The sequence below is a fragment of the Panthera leo genome, chromosome B4, assembly GCF_018350215.1.
Source record: "Panthera leo isolate Ple1 chromosome B4, P.leo_Ple1_pat1.1, whole genome shotgun sequence".
NCBI classification, from domain to species: Eukaryota; Metazoa; Chordata; class Mammalia; order Carnivora; family Felidae; genus Panthera; species Panthera leo.
Window position 1 is genome coordinate 132,741,785 of NC_056685.1, and position 21,039 is coordinate 132,762,823.

The window sequence follows — 21,039 nt, forward strand, 5'->3', positions numbered from 1 at the left end:
GTCTCCATCCAGGCTCTCAGCTGTCAGCCCAGAGCCCGACGCGGGGCTCGAACTCACGAACCGTGAGATCATGACCTGAGCCGAACTCGGACGCTTAAATGACTGAGCCACTCAGGCGCCCCTAGGCAAGGTTAATTTTTTTTAAAAAAGCAATCTTTAAAAATTAAAAATAACAAAGAAACAAAGAACCCAAAATTTAAAACTCAGTAATTTGAGCTTTATATCCTTAGTGGTGTCAACCCTAAGGATAAAAAGAACTGCAAAAAATGTAGCAACGACAACAAAACCCATATATATAACTGTGTGTCCATATATTATTGGTGATTGGTGTCAGTATTATTATTATTATTCTTTATTCTGGGGTTGTGTGTGTATTACCAGATCATACATACGAGTAATTATGTTATATTTTATCATTTTGCTGTGTTGTTGAGACCCAGATTCTCAACATGAGTGAAAAGAGTTACAGATATAAAATAAAAGGTTAATTAAAACCCTGTTAACTTGGTTTTTTAGTAGACTTTTTTAGAACAGTTTTGGGTTCACAGTAAAATTAAGCAGAAATTTTACTGCCCCATCCGCCCCAGCTGCTGTCAGCATCCCGCACAGGAGTGGTTCATTTGTTACAGGTGATGATTCTACATTGACATTTCATTATACAAAGTCCATGGTTTACATTAGGGTTCCTCTTGGTGTTGTACAATCAGTGTTTTGACAAATGTATAAAAACATGTATTCACCACTATAATATCATAGAGAATTGTTTCACTGTCCTAAAAATCCTTTGTTCCCCTTATTTGTCCCTTCCTCTTCAAGGGCCCCTGGCAGCCTCTGATCTTTTTACTACCTCCTAGTTTTGCCTTTTCTGGAATGTCATATAGTATGCAGCCTTTTTAGATTGGCTTCTTTGACCTAGTAACATACCGTTAAGTTTCCTTCATGTCTTTTCATGACTTAAAGAGCTCATTTCTTTTTAGCACTGAATAACATTCCATTGGCCATATCACAGTTCATTTATCCGTTCACCTACTGAAGGACGTCTTGGTTGTTTCCAAGTGTAGGCAGTTATGAATAAAGCTGCTGTTAAGTATCAGTGTGCAGGTTTTTGTGTAGATATACAATTCCTTTGGGTAAATATCAAGGAGTGTGATTGCTGGATTGTAAGGCTATGTTCAGTTCTGTAAGAAACCACCAAGCTATCTTCCAAAGTGACTGTACTGTATTGCATTCCCTCCAGCTGTGAAAGAGCATTCCTGGTGCTCCACATACTCTCCAACATTTGATGTTTTCAGTGTTTCAGTTTTTGGCCATTCTAATAAGTGGGTTGTGGCAATTTATCATTGTTTAATTTGTGATCCCTTAATGACATACAAGGTCAAGCATCTTTTCATATACTTATTTGCCATCTGTATGTCTTCTTTGGTGAGGTGTCTGGTTCAGGTCTTTTGTTTGTTTTTTAACTGAGTTGTTCATTTTCTTACTGTTGAGTGTTAAGATTTCTTTGTATATTTTGGGTAATAGTCCGTTATCAGATAAGTCTTTTATAAACATTTTTCTTTATTCTGTGGCTTGTCTTCTCACTCTCTTGATTAACTGAATTTTGAATTGGAAGTTTTAGTGTGAACTCTTGATATATTTTATCTTTAAAAAAGCTACTTAATACATTACACCAAAAAGGCCTACAAACAGTGGCCAACCCAGTTAGCAGCATGTAAGCCTAATGTCTAAATTATGGTTTTGAAATACCAATTCTCACTAAAAGGAAGAAGGATTCCTGGGATAGCTATTCCAGGTCTGCAGCAGGAATTATGCAAGATAAATGTAGAATTCCTTATTATACCATAGAGCAAGGAAGTCATCAAAGACTATGACAAGGGTCACATCAAAAAGATGTAAGAGTACACACACATGAGAAGACTCCCTTTGGCCAACAGTGAGACAATTAGAATACCAATAAAAACATTAACTGAAAAGTTCATGAGTTCATAATGATACTTTAAAAAACTTGTTTAAAAAACAAAAGCTTATTATTGGTTGCTATAAGCTAGTGCTACATTAAGCATGTACCTTCCTTTTCCAATACAAATTGATCTGATTTCTAGATCTCAGTACTAACTTACAACTTACCAACAAGTACTAACTTACAGAGGACAGAGCAACATATTTTACTTTCATTTCTTCAGAAGTGAATGTGAACTACAACTGAATGCCCTTGAGAGGGATTAAAATTTCCCGGTGACATTACTTCAGCAAGAAGTATTCTTTAACGTCGAATTGGTAGGCACTAGCTGTGGAAAGGCCAGATGTTGAGTGTAGAACATATCCAGTAAAGGAGGCTTAACATGCAGCTAGAATAGCAGCATTCTCCTGCAGGTGTTTTTTGAAATGTTTTCAATTTTCTTTTCCACTCTGGGTTTTGATTACCACTTCCACGTAGTTGAGAGGAGATTATTGCTAATTTTATGTGATCTTGGAGTTCATCTGTTTCAGTTGGTCTTATTGCTGATGACACTACAATATATGTCAGTGCAGTATACGCATCAACACACTTTCCAAACATTCTCATTTAGTTAGATAATCTCAAATCACTATTGAGCTGCTAGCTAGAGTGCTGTCATTTAATGATATCATATACCCTGGAATTATTTACAATTATATTATCACAAAGAAAGAAGACTACACGTATTCAGTTATTAGAACAAAATTATTGTTCTTTGGATTACTACAGTAGTCTCATAATTCTTCCTTCTATTGCTATGTACTTTTATCAATTAGGAATAAGTTAGACTACATGTAATGGAAAATTCAAGTTTGCTTTAACCAACTAGAGATTTATTTTCTCTTACACAACATAAAATTGAGAAATACGAAGTCCAAGGCTGTTACTGTCCACAGTGGTGTTAATGTTTTGGATTCCTTCTACCCGTTCTTAGATGTGTCTCTCTTGATAATGGCAAGGTCACTTTTCTGCTTCCCTACTGGCCAACCCCTGGAAGAAGGGGAAAGAGTGACATACAAAAGGTATGCCTCACCTAAAGAGGTGCCTCTTGGGGCGCCTGGGTGGCGCAGTCGGTTAAGCGTCCGACTTCAGCCAGGTCACGATCTCGCGGTCCGTGAGTTCGAGCCCCGCGTCAGGCTCTGGGCTGATGGCTCGGAGCCTGGAGCCTGTTTCCGATTCTGTGTCTCCCTCTCTCTCTGCCCCTCCCCCGTTCATGCTCTGTCTCTCTCTGTCCCAAAAATAAATAAAAAACGTTGAAAAAAAAAAAAAAGAGGTGCCTCTTACTGACCAGCACTGTGACACATGGCCACCTCTATCCATAAGGAAGGTTGAGAAATCTGAGTACAGGGTTATCCCCAGCCAAATCTGGATTGAAACAGGAAATGTAGGTAACTACACATTTTGCCATGTGTCCCTTTATTGTGTAACCCTATATTTTCTTAAAGCATATGCTTCATTAATTTAGCAAATATTTACTGAGTATTGGCTCTGTGCCAAAGACTGTGAATGCAGATATGAGTAAAGTACCCCATTCCTCCCATAGTTGGTAGGGAAGGGAGGTAGATGTCAAAACAAGCACTATATAACCTATAACCTTCATGTTCAAGGCAGATGCCATTGACAACTACAGTGGTTTATCCATATCATTACCACCTCACTGACCTAGTGACTTTAGCCTAGGTCTTCCATGTACTCTAGCTTCTCTGTACCCCTTTCATCTCTAACCCCAAGTATTCATATTTTATCAAGTTAATTGTCTTAGAAACACAAACATGACTACCATACTGACTTCAGAAAGTACTGTCATATTGAACATATTGGTATCCAAAATAAATAGTCAACCACTAAGTGCCCTGATCATGGCCAAAATTTTATGAGACTTTGCATTCTAGATCTTTGGACACAGGGTACTACTGAAATGGTCACTTCTTTCTCAGGAGGGCTGCGAGGACAGTTATCAGCCTTCAGGAGTGAGTTAGAATAAAGGTCAGATATTACCCAGTTAAAGTCTAAGAAACCCTTACTATTATGGATGAGCAGAGAAGAGTTTCTGTTACTCAAGCATAGAGTATTTTGGGGGAGCATCCAGATCTCCTGCAAAGACATGATGTTTTTGTAAATGAACTCTGAGTCAGATTTGCGCTGGCATATAGGTGTTGTGATATTGCCATACCTTGACAACTAAGTGAGTTGGGCTTGTAAGATGAGTATAGTGGGACTTGATCAGGGTGTTGTGTGAGTACTCGATGGTCCCTCCCATTGCACCCCAGCCAAAGAGATCACAAAACTGACTCCACCTCTTGTGTCTTCTAAGAAATCTTGTCTCAATATTCTCCTGCTGCAGAACAGGTGTAACTGTCAAAAACCACGTGTTATATAGGATGTGGAATATATGCCAACAAATGGCTATGAAAACCAAACATTATTTCTTAATATTTATTAGCCAAAAAACATGTTGCATTTTGGTTTTCAGTGGTGGGGTTGTATTGGTCAGCCCATACATTGGCATGTGAACTTATTTTCCTACAAAAGCAGTTGAAGGAATCTGTTAGTTTTTTTGAGCAGCTCTGTCAACATTGTTCTGAAAAGAACAAATTAGAATGCCATTCCAGTGTGCCTATCACAATAAAAGCTTTGATAATGGAAGGAAAGGTTATCAGAGGTAGTACCAGGCTTCAGCCGGCATACCATGAAGGAAGGAGAACAGACACCCCTTCCTAACTTGCCACATTAGGGGAGTTCACCTTGGTGATGGGTAAAGGCATCAGGTGGCATAGCTGGACCATTCTGACATCTGACTGAGAAGTTCAGACTATATTCTCTGTGGGCTGGGAGGCTTTAAAACTTTTGGACAAAGAAGTGACATCATATTTACTTTTTAGTGTAATAGCAATTCATGTTCCTTGAAAGGAACTTGAAGTTTATGAAGTAGAAAATGGAAAATTCCCCTAACTCCTTAAGGTACCTACTTTTAAAGGTTGTATATCTTGCCAGACTTTTCCCCTATACTTCTATGCTGGCATATAATATATCTATATCTATATCTATATCTATATCTATATCTATATCTATATCTATATAGAGAGAGCATATACCTATATATGCTATATTATACATTGTATACATTACATGTATACATATGCTACATGTAGTATAGTATATGTACCTGTTATATGTATACAGTTAACCCTTGAACCACATGGGTTAGAGGCACCAATCCTCTCCTGTAGTCAGATACCTCAGATACCAGTGAATAACTTTTTACCTCCATACACACACACACACACACACACACACACACACACACACACACACGTGTGTGTGTGTGTAATATGTAAATATAAGGTATATATATTATATATATATATAATATATATATATATATATTTTTTTTTTTTTGCCATAAGAGATTAAACTATACATGATGTTTTATGATGGCTTTTCTTTTACTCTAACAAGATGTTGTGAACCTTGTCCATGTTACATAGCCTCCTTTTTAACAGCTACAGAATATTCTGTTGTTTCTATTACCAGTCTCCAAGTGGTTGACATTAAGTTCATTGAGGATTACTGTTCAGGATTGCAAATAGTAGGGCAGCAGCAGCAATGAACATGTTTATACAAATGTATTTGTACACTTATGAGTATTTTTGGTAGACTCCATTCTTAGGAGAAGTAGAATTGCTGTATGAAAGAAATGGATATTTTAAATTTTGGTAGATGTTGTCATTTTATGCTATGAAAAGTAGTGTATAAATTGCTTTTCTACCATCAATATGATAAGGTGCTGCTGTCCCCACACCCAACTTTGTCAATCTTAATCTTTGCCAATTTGCTAGGTGTAAAAATCTTTTTTTTTAAGTATTAGATTTAGGTTTTTATATCATTTAAATTTTTTTCTTTTTGTGAATTGTATATTCTTTTCCTTTCTGCAATTATCTAATTAGATTTATTTTTTAAATTTTATTAAATTAAGTAATCTCTACACCCATGGGGCTTGAACTCACCACCCTGAGATCAAGAGTTGTGTGTTCCTCTAACTGAGCCAGCCAGGCGCCCCGTGTTCATTTTTTTTCTTAACAGTATGAGAGCACTCTTTTCTGTTATGCACTGCAAATGTTTTATTAGTATACTTTTTATTTTATGATCTTTTTTTTGGCCATAGACAAGTTTTAGATTTTTATGTAGTAAAATTTATTAGAAATTTCTTTTAAGCCTTCTGGGTGAAGTTATCATGCTTTTAGGAAGACCATTTACTGAAGATGATAAAAATATTTTTATGATGATTTAATCTATTGTGTTCCTTTTGGCTTTTTAATTAAAGTGTTTGATATACTTGGAATTTTATTTTGGTGCACAGAGTAACATGCACTCTCCATTCCCACAACAACCAGCCAGTTCCTCCAAAACCATTTATTGAAAAATTCATCCTTTCTCCACTTATTTGAAGGGCCTTTTATATCAGAATTTCTCACATGTGGTGCATTTCCTCTCTTCTTGACTGTCTAGAGCCCCAGCCATGGAACCAACCAAATTGGTATATTGGATGAGGACTAGTGGGAAGAGAGATTGAATGTAAGCCGTGTTAGAGGGTGGTGATATCAGAAGTGAATAGTACTTAGGGGCACATGGGTAGCTCAGTCGGTGAAGCATCCGACTCTTGGTTTGGGCTCAGGTCATGGTCTCACAGTTAGTTCGAGCCTTGCATTGGGCTCTGTGCTGGCAGTGAGTAGCCTGCTTGGGATTCTCTCTCTCCCCCTCTCTCTGTCTCTCTCTCACTCGTGCTGTCTCTCTCAAAATAAATAAATAAACTTAAAAAAAAAAGTGAATAGTACTTGAAAGAGCAGTTTAGAGAGCAGTTCTTTTTGGATAGGGTAGGTTGGAGATTGGAGGAACATTGTGGTAGAAATTCTTAGCCTGTTCTGATATTCTCTTGTCTTGACCCATTCCTTCTTGTTCTGCTTTTTTATATCACTAACAATCAAACTTTAGCCTATATCAGAATCACCTAGAGGGCTCATTACAAACATTGCTGGTTTTGCCCCCACAGTTTCTGATTTGATACGTCTGGGTACAGCCTGAGAATTTACAGTTGCGTCTAGTTCCCAGGTGATGCTGATGTTGCTGGTCTGGGGACCGCACTTTGAGCACCACTGCTGGAGAGCAGGTCCCTTTCACTTCCATCTTAGATTACTCTAATAGTCTCTAGTTTGTTTGCTTTTCCTAGTTTTCTTGCCCTTCACCCTTTCCTGACACCAGTTAGGATTATAGTGGTGAGAGTAAAAGTGGAGAGAAGGAATAAACTTGAAAGACATTACAAAAGAAAGCTTAATGGTCTTTGGAGACCGAGTAGATATGGGGAACAAAGGAGCAGGAAGCCAAAGAGACAGTTTCTAAACACTGCCACCAGATTTACTCTTGCAGAAACACTTCTTTCATCTTGTTATTTCCCTGTTCAAGAAATCTGCAGTGAGATAAATCTAAAATGAGATTTATCTATGTAAAATACAACTGACAGTTGACACCCAACCCGTGTGGTTTCTCCAGGTCTAAATCCAATCTCATTGTGACAAATGACGTTGCAAGTAGATCTCTGCATTACCAAATACTTTCAAGCCCGAGCCAGTGACCTACTTCAAGCAATATCCAATTTAACAATTCCAGTTCAGCAAAATAATTTGGATAGCATTTTAGGACTTCATGTAGAATTTAATCTGAAGTACATTTGTATAAAGAACTGTCGATTTCTGAGTGTTAATTTAAACTCTATTTAGAAATCCTGTTTATCAGATGTACAACATTTTTTTAATCTCATTATACACTGTGCTTTCTGTATTTACCTTTTTCTTATGCTTGCCATTTGGCTATAAGAGGGGGGCATTGTGCCAGATATTCATATTTGCAATTATAAATGCAGATGAGGCCAGAATGTGTGTTTGTACAGGTGGGGTGAAATAAACAAATGACAGTGAACGCCTGTTTATCAAGATCATCGTTTTGTTGCTACTGGATTGGAAAAGAAGTAAGGAGGTGGCACTTTGGGTTTTTAAGATACTTTGTACATGACGTTTAAAACTTGCTTTGTTTTTAAAAGCTAACTTTTCTTATTATGCTATACGCTTGTGTTCTTTGGTCCCATGTGGGGGTGAGATTTTAAAGATGTGAGAATTACAGCTAGCTGTAAAAAAGTGCCGAACATTTGTCTTTTTAAAAACACCTTTATTGGGGTATAATTTACACACCATAAAGTTCACCTATTTTAGGTGTACAATTAAAACATCTTTTTAAGTGTACACCATTGTGTAATCATCACCACAGCCCCATTTTAGAACATTTCCATCAGCCCAAAGGGACCCTGCATACCCATTTGCGGCCTGGTGTTCCCACTCCCAGCCCCAGGCAACCACTAATTTACTTTTTGTCTCTATAGATTTGCCCTTTGTGGACATTTAATGTAAGTGGAATCATACAATATGAGATTTCTTGCGAGTGGCTTCTCTCACTGAGTATCATGTTTTCGAGGTTCCCCCCATTGTTTGTATCCGTAGCTTGCTCCTTTTTACTGCTGAGTAGTTTTCTACTGGGTGGATGGACCACAGTGTATCCTTTTGCCAGTTAATGGGCATTTGGGTTGTTTCCACTTTTGGGCTATTATGATTAATGCTGCTGTGAACATACATGGTTGTTTGTTTTGGTATTACCTAAATCATTAATAACCAATTGAGAAAATTGGAGACATTCTGTTGCAAAATATTTTAATTATTATTGCAATATATGCAAATTATTATTAAAAATAATAAATATTTAATGTTTATTTTTAAAATAAAAATCTTATCTTAGAACATATGAGATTGCATTTTTATATTATATTAATTCCTTGTTACTCCCTAAAGCCTTTTCCAGATTTGCAATTCAACAATAATCCTGTCGTTTTATTAAGGCAATAAAACCTCATATAATAGAGCTTCACACTTAAAAAAATATATTTTCATAGTTATTATCATTTGAGCCTCACAAGAGGTAGATAGGACAAATTATTACTTGTCTCATTTGTTGCTACCAGGGGGAGGAGTCTATACCCATATTCTGAGGTAATTGTAGGAATCTGTCAAGGCTGTGCTTCTAGTTTGTGGCATACACACAGGGGAGGGCACATTTCAGCACCAGAGGACAACTTTTATATGTGATATAGATCCATGTTTGGAGTCTTTGTGGCTTATTCATTCCACAGATATTTACTGAGCATCTACTGTTAGGTTAGGGTTAGGGTTAGGGTTAGGGTTAGGGTTAGGGTTAGGGTTAGGGTTAAGGTTAGTGCATGCCAGGCCCTGTGCTAGGTGTTGGGGATTGAGGAGTAAAAGATTTAGTTCCTGCTCTCAAAGAATTAACTGTCCATAAGGGCTGTATACAAGAGAATGAATTGTAATACTGAACCATGGGACCCCAAAGGAAGAGTATCTAATGTGGAGGGGCTTCTGGGTATAGGGAGGGGGTTATCAGAGTGTATTGATAATAGTCATAATAAATAGCTAATACCTAGTTAATACTGGGTAATACTAATAGCTAGTCCCTAGTGCTTACTCTGTCCCAAGCATGTTCCAAACACTTTGCATATATTTACTCATTTAATCCTCACACTCCCCAGTGAGACAGATAATATTTTTATCCTATTTTACAGATGTGGAAGCTATAATAAAACTAAAGTTGGTAATTCAACCAAAGTCACAGAACTAGTAAATGGCAGCTCTAGAATTTGAACTAGGCAGTGTGACTGCAGAGTCTGTGTCTCCTGAAAAGATTTCTCATAGGAGATGACACCCAGGTTGTATCTTCAATGACAGTTTGTACCTAGTCTGGCAGAAGGGTGATTGGGGTTTGTCTACATGGTTTTCTGGACAGAAAAATATCATGAGTAAAAGTAAAGAAAGCACCTGGTTGAGAGCGAATGTGGCAGACTACTTGTTAAAAAAAGGTAGATGGCAAGAGGCGAGACTAGGAAGACAGGGCTTGGTAATGAAAGGCCAGAATGCCTTCTGAGGAACTGGGGTTCGGTGATCTAATTGTCAAATGAAAGGTAGCGCTTTTGCCTTTGTATTAGTTTTGTTTGCGTTCATTCTTGTTTATTGTGAAATAGAGCACACAGCCAGAAAAGTGCATAAAATACAAATGTCAAACTTAATGAATTAATTTAAAAATAACCACTCCTGAGGTCAAGAAATAGGATATTATGGGGACGCAGCAGCCTCTTCATAACGACTTTTGCTTGTCAGAGTTTTCCCTTCCCACCTATAGGTAACCACTCTTCTGATATTTTTTTCTTTTTACGTTTCCCACCTGCATACCTCTACACATTATAGTTTTGGCTAATTTTGAACACAGAGTCACCTGGTATGTATTCTTTTGTCTGGTCATTATGTTTGCAAGATTCATCCATGTTGTTGTGTTTGGCTCTTGTTCCTTCATTTTCATTACTGTATGGTACCCTATTGTGTGAATATGTCAGAAGATATTTATCCATTCTACTACTGGGATATTTGGATTGTTCCCAGTTGAGGGCTGTTATGGATAGTGCCACTCTGAATGTTTTTGTATATTTCTTTTGGGGCATGTATGCATTAATTCTCCTGGCTTAATACATAGGAGTAGAATTGCTAGATCATAGAGTATGTCTGTCTTTAACTTTAGAATAATGGAGAATTGTATTCTGAAGTGGAAATAACAGTTTACATTCACATAATCAGTGTATGACAGTTCCTGTTGTTCTGTATCCTTGGCAACTCTTGTTATTATCAGACTTTCATTTTCTGTTTTCTTGTGTTTATTTATTTATTTTTTAGAGAGAACGCATGTGCGTGTGTGCCAGTGGGGGAGGGGCAGAGAAGAGAGAGGGAGAGAGAGAGAGAGAGAGAGAGAGAGAGAATCCCAAGCAGTCTCCATGCTACCAGCGCAGAGCCAGCTCGAGGCTCGATCCCATGAACAGTGAGATCATGACCTGAGCCAAAATCAAGAGTCAGATGCCCAACCAACTGAGCTACCTAGGTGCCCTGATCAGACTTTAAAATTTTTAGCCATTCATGGGGCGCCTGGCTGGCTCAGTTAATACAACATGTGACTTTTGATCTCCGAGTGGTGATTTTGAGCCCCATGTTGAGTGTAGAGATTACTGAAAAATAAAATCTTTACTAAATAAATAAATAAATAAATAGTTTTTAGCCATTCTAGTTTATAATGGTATATCATTATCATTTTCCTTTGTATTTTTCATTGTGGTTTTCTTTTGTAGTTCTCTCACTTCCTATTGAGGCTAGACACCTTTTCATATGTTTGTTGACCAGTTAGATAATGCAGTTTTTTGTTTTTGTTTATTTGGTGATGTGCCTCATCTAGTCTTCTACCTATTTTCCTATTGAGTTATCTTGGTTTTTTTTCCATCTTAGAATTCTTTGTTCTTTCCAATAAGCACCCCTTGTTGGTTTTACATTGCCTGCTTTTTCATTTTCTTGAGGATGTCTTTTGATGAGCAAAAATTCTGAATTTTTATGTCAGATTTATCTGTTTTTTAATAATAAGTGCTTTTTGTATGCTGCTTAAGAAATCCTTCTCTACCCCTAGGTCATGAAAACATCATCCCGTATTACCTTCTAAAAGCTTTATTATTTGTTTTTCATGTTGAGTTATATAGTTCTCCTAGAATTGAGTTTTGTGACTGGCAATTCATAATTAACTTGTTAATGCTCCTCTGCCTTCAAGATATTTTTTATATTTTGTTCAGATTTTCTGGCAGTCTCTGCAGGATGGTTGGTCCGAATTACCTAGTTTACCGTTCCCAGAAGCAGAAATCTCTTTTAAAGTTTTAGTTTCACTTTGACTTAAAAATGAGCCATTCTGGTCTATAAAGGGACCTTAATAAATTTGCTTACTAAAACAAACAAACAAAAACCCTGAAGAGCTGTATAGGTTCATGGTTGTTTCTATTTGTCATATTATTTTTTTTTATTTGAGAGATCAAAAAGAAGCTTCTGTTTTGTATGTATTTCTCTCAGCTATAAAATACTTTTAGATAACTTAAAGCTTCCTACATAAAATGAACAGTTGTACCTACTGCAGGATAATTTTAGAACATTAATCACAGCAAAAATTTAAATTTAAAAATATACTATCAAACATTGACTTAGATGGTAAAAAGGTTTAACCATGGTCATGGCCACCCCTCTTTCCCTGCCTGTCCATATATTTAAACCTCTTTTTTGGCCAGAGATGGACTGTATGCAAACCACATCCGGAATGCTTTTCGTTTGTGCCACAAAATATGAAGAAAATGTTTTCAGTTTATGGCAACTAGATCCATGACATATGACGCTCCAGGAACTGTTTTTACAGCGCACGAGATGCACAGGAACAGAATCGCAAACTCACAGGATTATTGGCAAGGAAAAACTGGCTACGTGGCTGATGTTAAATTTGCTTTTTAAGACAGCCAGATCAAGAAATGTCTGAAGAATCTGAGACTGCAGCAGTGAGATGATTTTGCAGCTAGTAAACACAGCCTCGGGAAGCCATGGCAAGGCAGTTTCTTATGAGCCATTTACAGCTTCGAGGAGAGCGCAGTGTGGGCGCCGGAGAGGAAAACCTGACGTGGCCTCCAGGGAGTGTTGCCGCCGGGGGAAGTGGAGCCTCTCCCGCCTGCAGCACACACAGCACTGCAGACAGGGAGGGAGAGGCTCCCGGCCCCACTGTCGCTGTCGTGCACAACCCCACCTTGCCCTCCTGCTCCTGTCTCTCAGGTTCACAGTGCAGGAGGTGAGCTTGTTTGGAGCCAAGAGGTTCGGAGTAAGCGTGGCGTATGTAGAAGCTCTGGCTCCCCAGCCACACACTTCCTTCCTGCTTATACCCTTGGACCATTTTCTTTCTCTTTTACAGTTAGTAGTTACTCGAAGTGTGATCCAAGGATCCTCCCCCTTCCCCACCCAGACCCCTTCAGCAGGGGGTCCATGAGGTCACAACTCTTTTAATAATACTACCATGATACATGCCTTTTAAACCCATTCTCTCACAAGTGCACAGCGGAGTTTTCCAGAGGCTTCATGACATTCAATACTGCAAAAATCTGAATGCAAAAGCAGATAGGAGGATACGGCTGCCGGCTCCTACACCAGACTTTAAAGATATTTGCAAAAACATGAAACAGTGGCACTTTTCTCAAATTTTTAATCCTCTAAAATATTATTTTTAATTTAAAAAATGTTAACATGTAATGGTGTATTACTAATATTTTTAAATGGATATTTATGAGTATTTTAATTTTTTTCTGCCTTTAATTCTTAGTATGGTAAATCTGGCAATTATAACCTACATAAACAAAAGCTCTTTGGGGTCCTTAATGATTTTTAAGAATTGTGACGAGATCCTGAGACTAAAATGTTTGAGAGCAACTGCTTAAAATCCTGTCAATTCCGTTGGAATGCTAGTTTCTCTCCAAAGCCCGCTCGGATTGGGTGGCCCACTGTTTTTCTCTGCCCTTTTCTAACTGCTGTGCCACGCAGTTTAGTGCTCACTCCTTGTGGAATTGCTTGCCGTGCTCAATTTCTTCTCCTTATCAATAGCGTAAGACCTGAGGACAGGGATCATCTGTGAAATGAGAGTTTTTTTGAGATGTCCATGATGTACATTGATGAACACAGCATAAATGGTTATTGGTTAATGGTTATTCATATTATTATTCCCATCTTCAATATAAATATTAAAATTTCCCTAACTCACTGGTTATATTGGCGAACCAATATGCATTTAAAATTTTGTGAACCTTAATAGAAATAGCTATTTGATTAAAAAAACCTACATAAAATCAATATGCAATATGGAAAAAACATAAAGGCTCTTTGATCATGGGTCATCAATAAATCGGGTACAAAAGCTGAACATGTTAATCTGTTTAATTCTTACGTGACCAACAATGGCAGTAAAACCTGGCCATAGGCCCTTGCTCTGCATACGCTAGCATTGCGCTGGGCGCTTAGTGAGCATTTAGTAAAGCTGGCTGAGTTGACTCTGCTGTTTCAGTAGCTGCCTCTGCTGTTGGAGTAGCCAGTCGTCATCATTCCCTGCGTCCCCACCCCCACCTGCGAGTGGTCCGTGCTTGTGCTTAGGTTCTTCAGAGGGTCCTTCCTGTTAAAGAATTGACAAGCCATCGTGGACTGAGCTAGAAGGCGTTAGTTAGTTGGCCAAACTGGATTAGTAGCTGAAAGTGAGCATCCCGGCTTCATACTGCGTTTGTTTTTCTTAGGCAGCCCTCCCTGACTCACAAGATACAAAAATAAATGTAACGTCTTTATACCAGTGTCCTGCTATCAGTCCCCAAATTCCCTTCTCAGCTTCTCCCTGGAAGTCTGTGGGTCCCACACAAATAGCACATTGTCCCAAGAGGCTAGCGTTACTTTACCACGGTGTTCCTTAGAACAGAGCATGAGGCCTGGCAGGTGGTTCAGTTGCTGAGGAAATGAATGAATGCATGCATGCATGGAGTCTGTACTGTGGCCCTGGATAGACTGTTAAAGCTGATAAGCAGCAGCCTTATTTGAGTAGACTAAGCATATTGTACTGAATTGACTTTATTTTTTTCCCCAAAATGTCTGTGTTTATTCCATAAGAGTTTATTGGAATGTCCTTTGCACTAGCACTGTTTTCAATGATGATAATGCAGTAGTAAATTAAGACTTAGACCCTGCCTTCAGGAACCTTACAACCTAGTAGTATATGCGGCACAAGTGGAAATATATACCAAGTACAGTCGCTAACTCAGAGGGGGGACCCAGCCAGACCACCTGTGGCAAGAGGGAGGCATCAAGAAAGACTTCATGGAAAAGGTTTCCGTAAGCCTGCATCTTGAAGGTAGGGAAGAAATTTGCCCTGTGAGTGGGAAGCCAGTCCAAGTAGAGACAGCAGGTACAAAGCCACCGGCACATAAAGCCATGTGGTGTTTAAGGAAAACTGAAAGCACTGTGATTTTGTGAGATGAAGCCGAGAGATGAACAGGTACCAGGCCTTGAATACCATGTAGTGAGATTGGGGTTTATCTTGAAGATGGATGAGAGACATTGCAAAGGCTGTGTGGGATTGCACTTTATAAAGGTGATTCTAATGCCGGGGGGCAAGGAGGTGGGGGGGGTCTCGAGGTTAAGAAAACCAGCGGAAAAAGTAGTTCTAATAAATTGAGTAAGAAATTGCCAGAATTAAAGCAGTGGCAGTAGGAATAGGAAAGAACGTACATCCTGAAATATTCGGGCATTGGAATCGACAGAGTTTGGTGAGATCAAGATGCTGATGATGGTGCCAGATTTTTTTATTTGAGTGGGATGGTAGTATTCCCAAGTGAGGCAGAAGGAGAAGAACATAGTTTGAGGGAGGGTTATTTCATCTTAGGTGTGTTGCATTTTAAGGACCATGTGGAACGTGAGATGAAAGGCATTGACATTGGGCAGTTTATAGAAGGCTCTGAAGATCGTACGAAAGGTCAGCACTAGAGCGATTTGGGAGTCATCAAGACGTGGAGTGTAGTTAAATCTATGGGAGAAGGTAAGGACGTATGTGTATAATACAAAGAAAAGGAAGGATGAATTCCCAAGGAACATGCCAGTGATGAAAGGACAAGCAGAGAAAGACTCTCCAGCAAGAGTCTGCAAAGAAATGGTCTAAGCGGTGCCACAAGTAATGAATTTGGCCCCTTCTGTGGGGTAAAGGGACTAGACATGATCCATGATAGTTGGGGATCAGAACGAGGCTCAATCCTTGAAGCCAGGAGTTGAGTTGAGTTTCCTCACCACAACCCCTGTGCCCTTGTCCCCGTGTACAGAAGCAGGAACTCACCCAGCACCACCCTGCCCCTGTTTGTGCATCTGAAAATCAACAGCGTTGACAAAGGCCTTGGGCTGGCTGCAAACCCGGGGAGATAGGAGGACTCAGACAACAGCTAAGAGACCAGAAACTAAAACAGGCTTCCCCCTGGCTCAATGACTGGACCTACAGTATTCTTTTCTTTTTTTTAAGATTTTACTTTTAAGTAATCTCTACACCCAACGTGGGGCTCGAGCTCACAGCCTTGAGATCAAGCGTTGTGTGCTCCGCTAACTGAGCCAGCCAGGTGCCCTGGGATCTACAATATCCTGATATCAAGATAGGAAAGGAACACCCAAATGATAAGACTTAAAGATCATTCTGATTTTTAAATGGGAAAGAGAGGTTAAAACAAAACAATTGAATAATATCCATTATATTTGGTAACGGTATTGATAGGGAAAGATCTCAAATCACAACCATTGATAAGTAAATGAGAGATAAAGGTGTTGTGACCACAGATATAAACTTCTTTTAAAAGAAACTTAATTAGAAGAGGAAAGAGGAGGAGAACGCAAAAGCTAGAAGAGATTTTAGGATTAAAGGGGATGTTTTTAGGAATGTGCGGACCAGAATATTTTACAGAACTTCCAAAGTGCTGAACTTAGGTAGAGGTGACCTGAAACCGCACAGGTAACATTTCCAGATCTTGGAACAATCGTTAACACTTGTGTATTGGCAGCTAAATAGACTCATCTGCCTGCAGCAGAGTTACCTCCACCTGTGCTGCTTGGGCTTTTCATACTATTATTTGTGTTACTTAATTAAATAGGTTCCTTCTGGCCCACTTGGGCTGGGTGCCCCACTTACAGAGCTGAACGTATGGTACCCTCCTGTCTGCCCCGATTCTCCTGGCATCTGTGCCCACCTCCTGGGAAGACCTTCCCAGCACCCTTGCTGGTGTTTTGCTCCACCCCCACATCTGCTGCTTCACTTAAGATGCTTCTTCCGGGACATCTTGCTTGAAGTTAGGCCAGTTGCCAATGACGTGGGCAGTCAGGGTTTTCAGTGTGACTTGTGACTCAGTTAAAAGTTTATAGTAGGCCTGACCCTTGAGCAATACGGGGGTTACGGGGACTGACCCCCTGTACAGTTGAAAATCCCCCTAGAACTTTTGACTCACCCGTCAAACATAACTACTAATAGTCTACTGGTGACTGGAAGCCTTACCGATAGTATAAGTAGTCAATTAATACATGTTTTGTATGTTTTATGTATTACATACTGTATTCTTACAATAAAGTAATGTAGAGAAAATGTTTTTTTAAATTTTTGGAAAATATTTATTTATTTTTGAGGCAGAGAAATAGAGCACGAGTAGGGGAGGGGCAGAGAGTGAGGGAGACACAGAATCTGAAGCAGGCTCCAGGCTTCGAGCTGCCAGCACAGAGCCCGACGCGGGGCTCGAACTCACGAACCGTGAGATCATGACCTGAGCTGAAGTCAGATGCTTAACTGACTGGGCCACCCAGGTGTCCCAGGAAAGAAAATGTTTTTAAGAAAATCATAAGGAAGAGAAAATACATTTATAGTACTATCCTGTTAAAAATTCACATAGAAACGGACCCACGCAGTTCAAACCCATGTTCACTCCAGAGTGAACTGTATATAATAATCTGCATCCCAGAATTATGCCCGGAAATTAAACTGATAGCAATGGTGAGTCCTGGGTAAGGGTAGTGGGAGAGGGGACTTGTCCCTATCACTTGAATTTTTTTAAGTGAGAATTAAATTTAAAAGGATCGGCCTGAGTAATCAAATTTGAAAATTAAAACTATGCCATGTCAGAGGTGATACCAGTAAAGTGGATATAATTTATTGGATATGTCTGTCTTTCAACTTGGCATATTCCCTAGGAGAGATGTAGGTCTGATCACGTCTCATGAGTAAGGTTAGGCACTGGGCTTGGAGGAGCTCTTGAAGTTTAGCAGGTCTGGCAGTAATCTAGTCCAAGGCCCACGGAATCTTCCCAACTGTGTGTGAATCTCAAGACGGTTTGGCTGCTCTGCAAGAGGACCGAGAAAACCAGAGTGCTTCAAATAGTTTCAGTGTTACTTGTGACTCAGTTAAGAGTTTATAGTACGGATGGCTATATATGATCCGGTGGTAGGATTATAGTGTAGTTCTGAACATTTCAAAATGACTTTTGAAAGAATTTGCCATTGCTTATACCTTAGAAGGAAAATAGTGCCGTAGATGACTTCAACTAGGTAATTCAAAATGTTGATTTCAGAGCCAAATGTTATGTTTATCTTGAGTACGAGTGCATCTGATACAGAGGTTCACAACCCTGTGGGGAAAGTAAGGAAGCTGTTCTGCAAAAACTGGTTTCCAGAGTTCTTGAAAATTGCCCAGTTTTCCTCGCCTGCCCTTCCCGTGCTTCAACTCCTTTTCCCTCTCTGAACATAAGCAAGCATCTGAGCCCGCCTACCAAGCAAGCAAAGGACTGAGCTGGCCACCGTATCCTTCTAAACTTGTCTGGCAACAAGATATGTAATGATGGGTTACTTTGTGAAGCTGGTACAGAATTTAGATACCTGGTGAGTCTAGAGAAGAAGTCATGTTTAGCCTGTGCAGAAACTAATCAGAACAGAGAACTGAAAATTAGGATTGTCCTCTTGATAGTCTGTAATTGACAAAAAAAATGAAAGAATCGAATCTATCTCTGAGGTGCTGAGGGTCACACACAACTACATAGCTGTTATCCTCCGTGAGGGCCAGACCCATCTGGGAAGTTCCAGCCAGTTTCTTCAACTCTCCCCAGTGCTGTTTAATGGGAAGGCTCCAGGCTCTACACTGGCGTGCTGAGTTATCAGGAACATGTCAGGATTTAGTTCAGCTTATGTTTATTGAACTGCTCGATACCAAATTCAAAGATGTGTCACCACAGAGAGCCTTTGTTGTCAAGGAGCCCCTGTTGAGTGTGGAAATCAGACCCTCAGACACTACTGATATTATATTGTATGTCTTAAGGGAGGGACACTTTGTGCAGCCAAGGAGGGTACAGAAAACTTTCAGGAGATAATACCTGAGGCAGATCTTGCAAGAGGAGTGGATGAGAATCAGGCTAAGGGCCCTCAGCAGACATTAGTGCATGTGCTGTGGGCAGGGGAACCACATGCAATTCCCATGAATAGGATATGAAGGATATGATGGGGCTAGAGAGATCTTGAATTTTGCCCTAAGGGTAGTGGGTAGTTATTGATTGAATTTGAGCAGTGATCTATTCAGAGGTCACATTTGCTTTTTAGAAAGAAAGATTGCTGGGACAACAGTGTCTGTAGTAGAAGGATAGGGCTAATAATGAAAATATCACCAATACTCACCACAGCTCAATTCCATCTGGGATTTATTTATTCAAACACTGTTAAAAAAATAAGCAAAGGGAGAGTGATGACAGATAAGAGGGCAGCAAGGTGCTTTCAAGATTCCCTGAAGCACACTCTCAAACACTGCAGCATGATGTGGGACTAAAGCTGTACCTCATAATCTGCAGCCTTGGGAAATGGAACGCGCTTTCTCGGACAGAAACATTAAGTTTCTTGATCATGAGACAAGGGCACAACTTCCAAATAGTGACAGACTTTCAGACAGCAGTGCGGGTTCTAATCACAGGCGAGTTTCTGTTGGGCTTGCGTGGCCTTGTTTTGGCCACTTTTGCACACACACAGAAGTCCAACCTTAAGCAGGATCTCCTTCTGGTATTTGTTTCTGCCATTGTAAAAGGAAGGGACTGCCTTGGAACCTCTAAATGTCTAATATTAAGTGGCTTTCATTTCATATATCTGTATGTTCACATGTGAGTATGTATTTCATATATAAAGAGAGAGACATTCCATCATGAAATAAACACAATTTTCCTTGCATTTATTAGCAACTTGCTATGATCTGATTTGATTTTGAAGAGGCCATTCCAGCCATTAACTGGGAACGGACGCACTGGGGAGGAGCAAGAGTAGAGGCAGCAGACCAGCTAAGAGGCCTCCACAAGTGAGGGATGATGATGGCAGTGGGAAAGAAGAATTCACATACTGTGAATCAGAAGTGACAGGTTGCTGACAAGCTGAGAGAGGGCTGGGATAGGGCAAGAAATCTAGGATGAACCCGAGGTTCTGACCCAAGCAACTGGGTGGAGGATAAGACAGTGGAGATGGGAGAATGAAGTCCGGGAGGGCAGTGAAGAGTGCTCTTTGGGATGCATTAAATCTGAAGTGATTATGAGACACCCTCATGTCAAATGGAGAAGTTGGAAAGGCAACTTGGCATTTTCCTGATAGAACAAATAAGGTAAAATAAAGGATAGAGGTTTAATATAGGTTTTAGTGTTTCAGTTCACATTTTTAAAAAAAGATTTTATGTGTTTGTTTTGTTTGTTTTTAAGTAGGCTCTATGCCCAGCATTGAGCCCAGTGTGGGGCTTGCACTCAAGACCCGGAGATCAAGACCTGAGCTGAGATCAAGAGTTGGATGCTTAACTGACTGAGCCACCCGGGCGCCCCTCAATTTTATTCTAAGTAATCTTTATACCCAATGTGGGGCTCGAGCCCAACCCCAAGATCAAGAGTTGCACGCTCCACTGACTGAGCCACCCAGGTGCCCCTCAGTTCACATTCCTAACCACTTGCCTTTATTAAGCGTGCAGTTGGTGCCCTGCCCTATGCTAGGTGTTTTATATGTATTCCATTTAAACTTCCAAAGAACCCTATGAGGAAAGTGCTATTGTTATTCTCAGTGTTGAATGAGGAAGCTGAGGCTTGAGAGGCTAGGCCGCTGGCCCCGCAGTCCGTGGTGGTAGACAGAAGAGCCCGGATTTGTGCTGGGCTGCCTGAATTCAGAACCATGCGCTGCCATCTTGCTGTGAGCACGCAGCTCATTGTGATTTTTTTCTCTTTCCAGGGTTTTGGTTTTTTGCACTGAATGTAGTCTAGACTCATCTTCACGGGCTTGTGTTGCCCCAGAATACTGTCGAAGGTAAGTTTTTAAAATTTAAATCTGTGTATTGGCAGTGAGATGGGAGAGTCTTCATCTTAAAAAGAAGAAAAGTACATTTTGACGTTATCACTCCTTCCCCAGCTTGTTCCATGAGGGTCTTTAAAGTGGCCACCACATCATCACATCAGCTGATTGCATTTCTACTTCAGTAGGTCCCTT

At 39.8% G+C, this 21,039-nt stretch overlaps 1 protein-coding gene across 8 annotated transcripts in view; it reads left to right on the forward strand.

The window, feature by feature from the left end:
- The window catches only part of TNRC6B (trinucleotide repeat containing adaptor 6B), a 249,751-nt gene that overhangs the window by 40,623 nt on the left and 188,089 nt on the right, over nucleotides 1–21,039 (forward strand). For 2 of the 8 annotated variants that reach the window (XM_042947886.1, XM_042947885.1), the window contains exons 1-2: nucleotides 12,012–12,799; nucleotides 20,785–20,859. In XM_042947886.1, the coding sequence (XP_042803820.1) occupies nucleotides 12,558–12,799; nucleotides 20,785–20,859 (317 nt within the window). In that variant the 5' untranslated portion in view covers nucleotides 12,012–12,557. Of the gene's footprint in view, nucleotides 1–12,009; nucleotides 12,800–20,784; nucleotides 20,860–21,039 lie in introns of those variants that run through there. The other 6 variants (XM_042947887.1, XM_042947897.1, XM_042947896.1 and 3 more) reach the window with 4 other exon arrangements.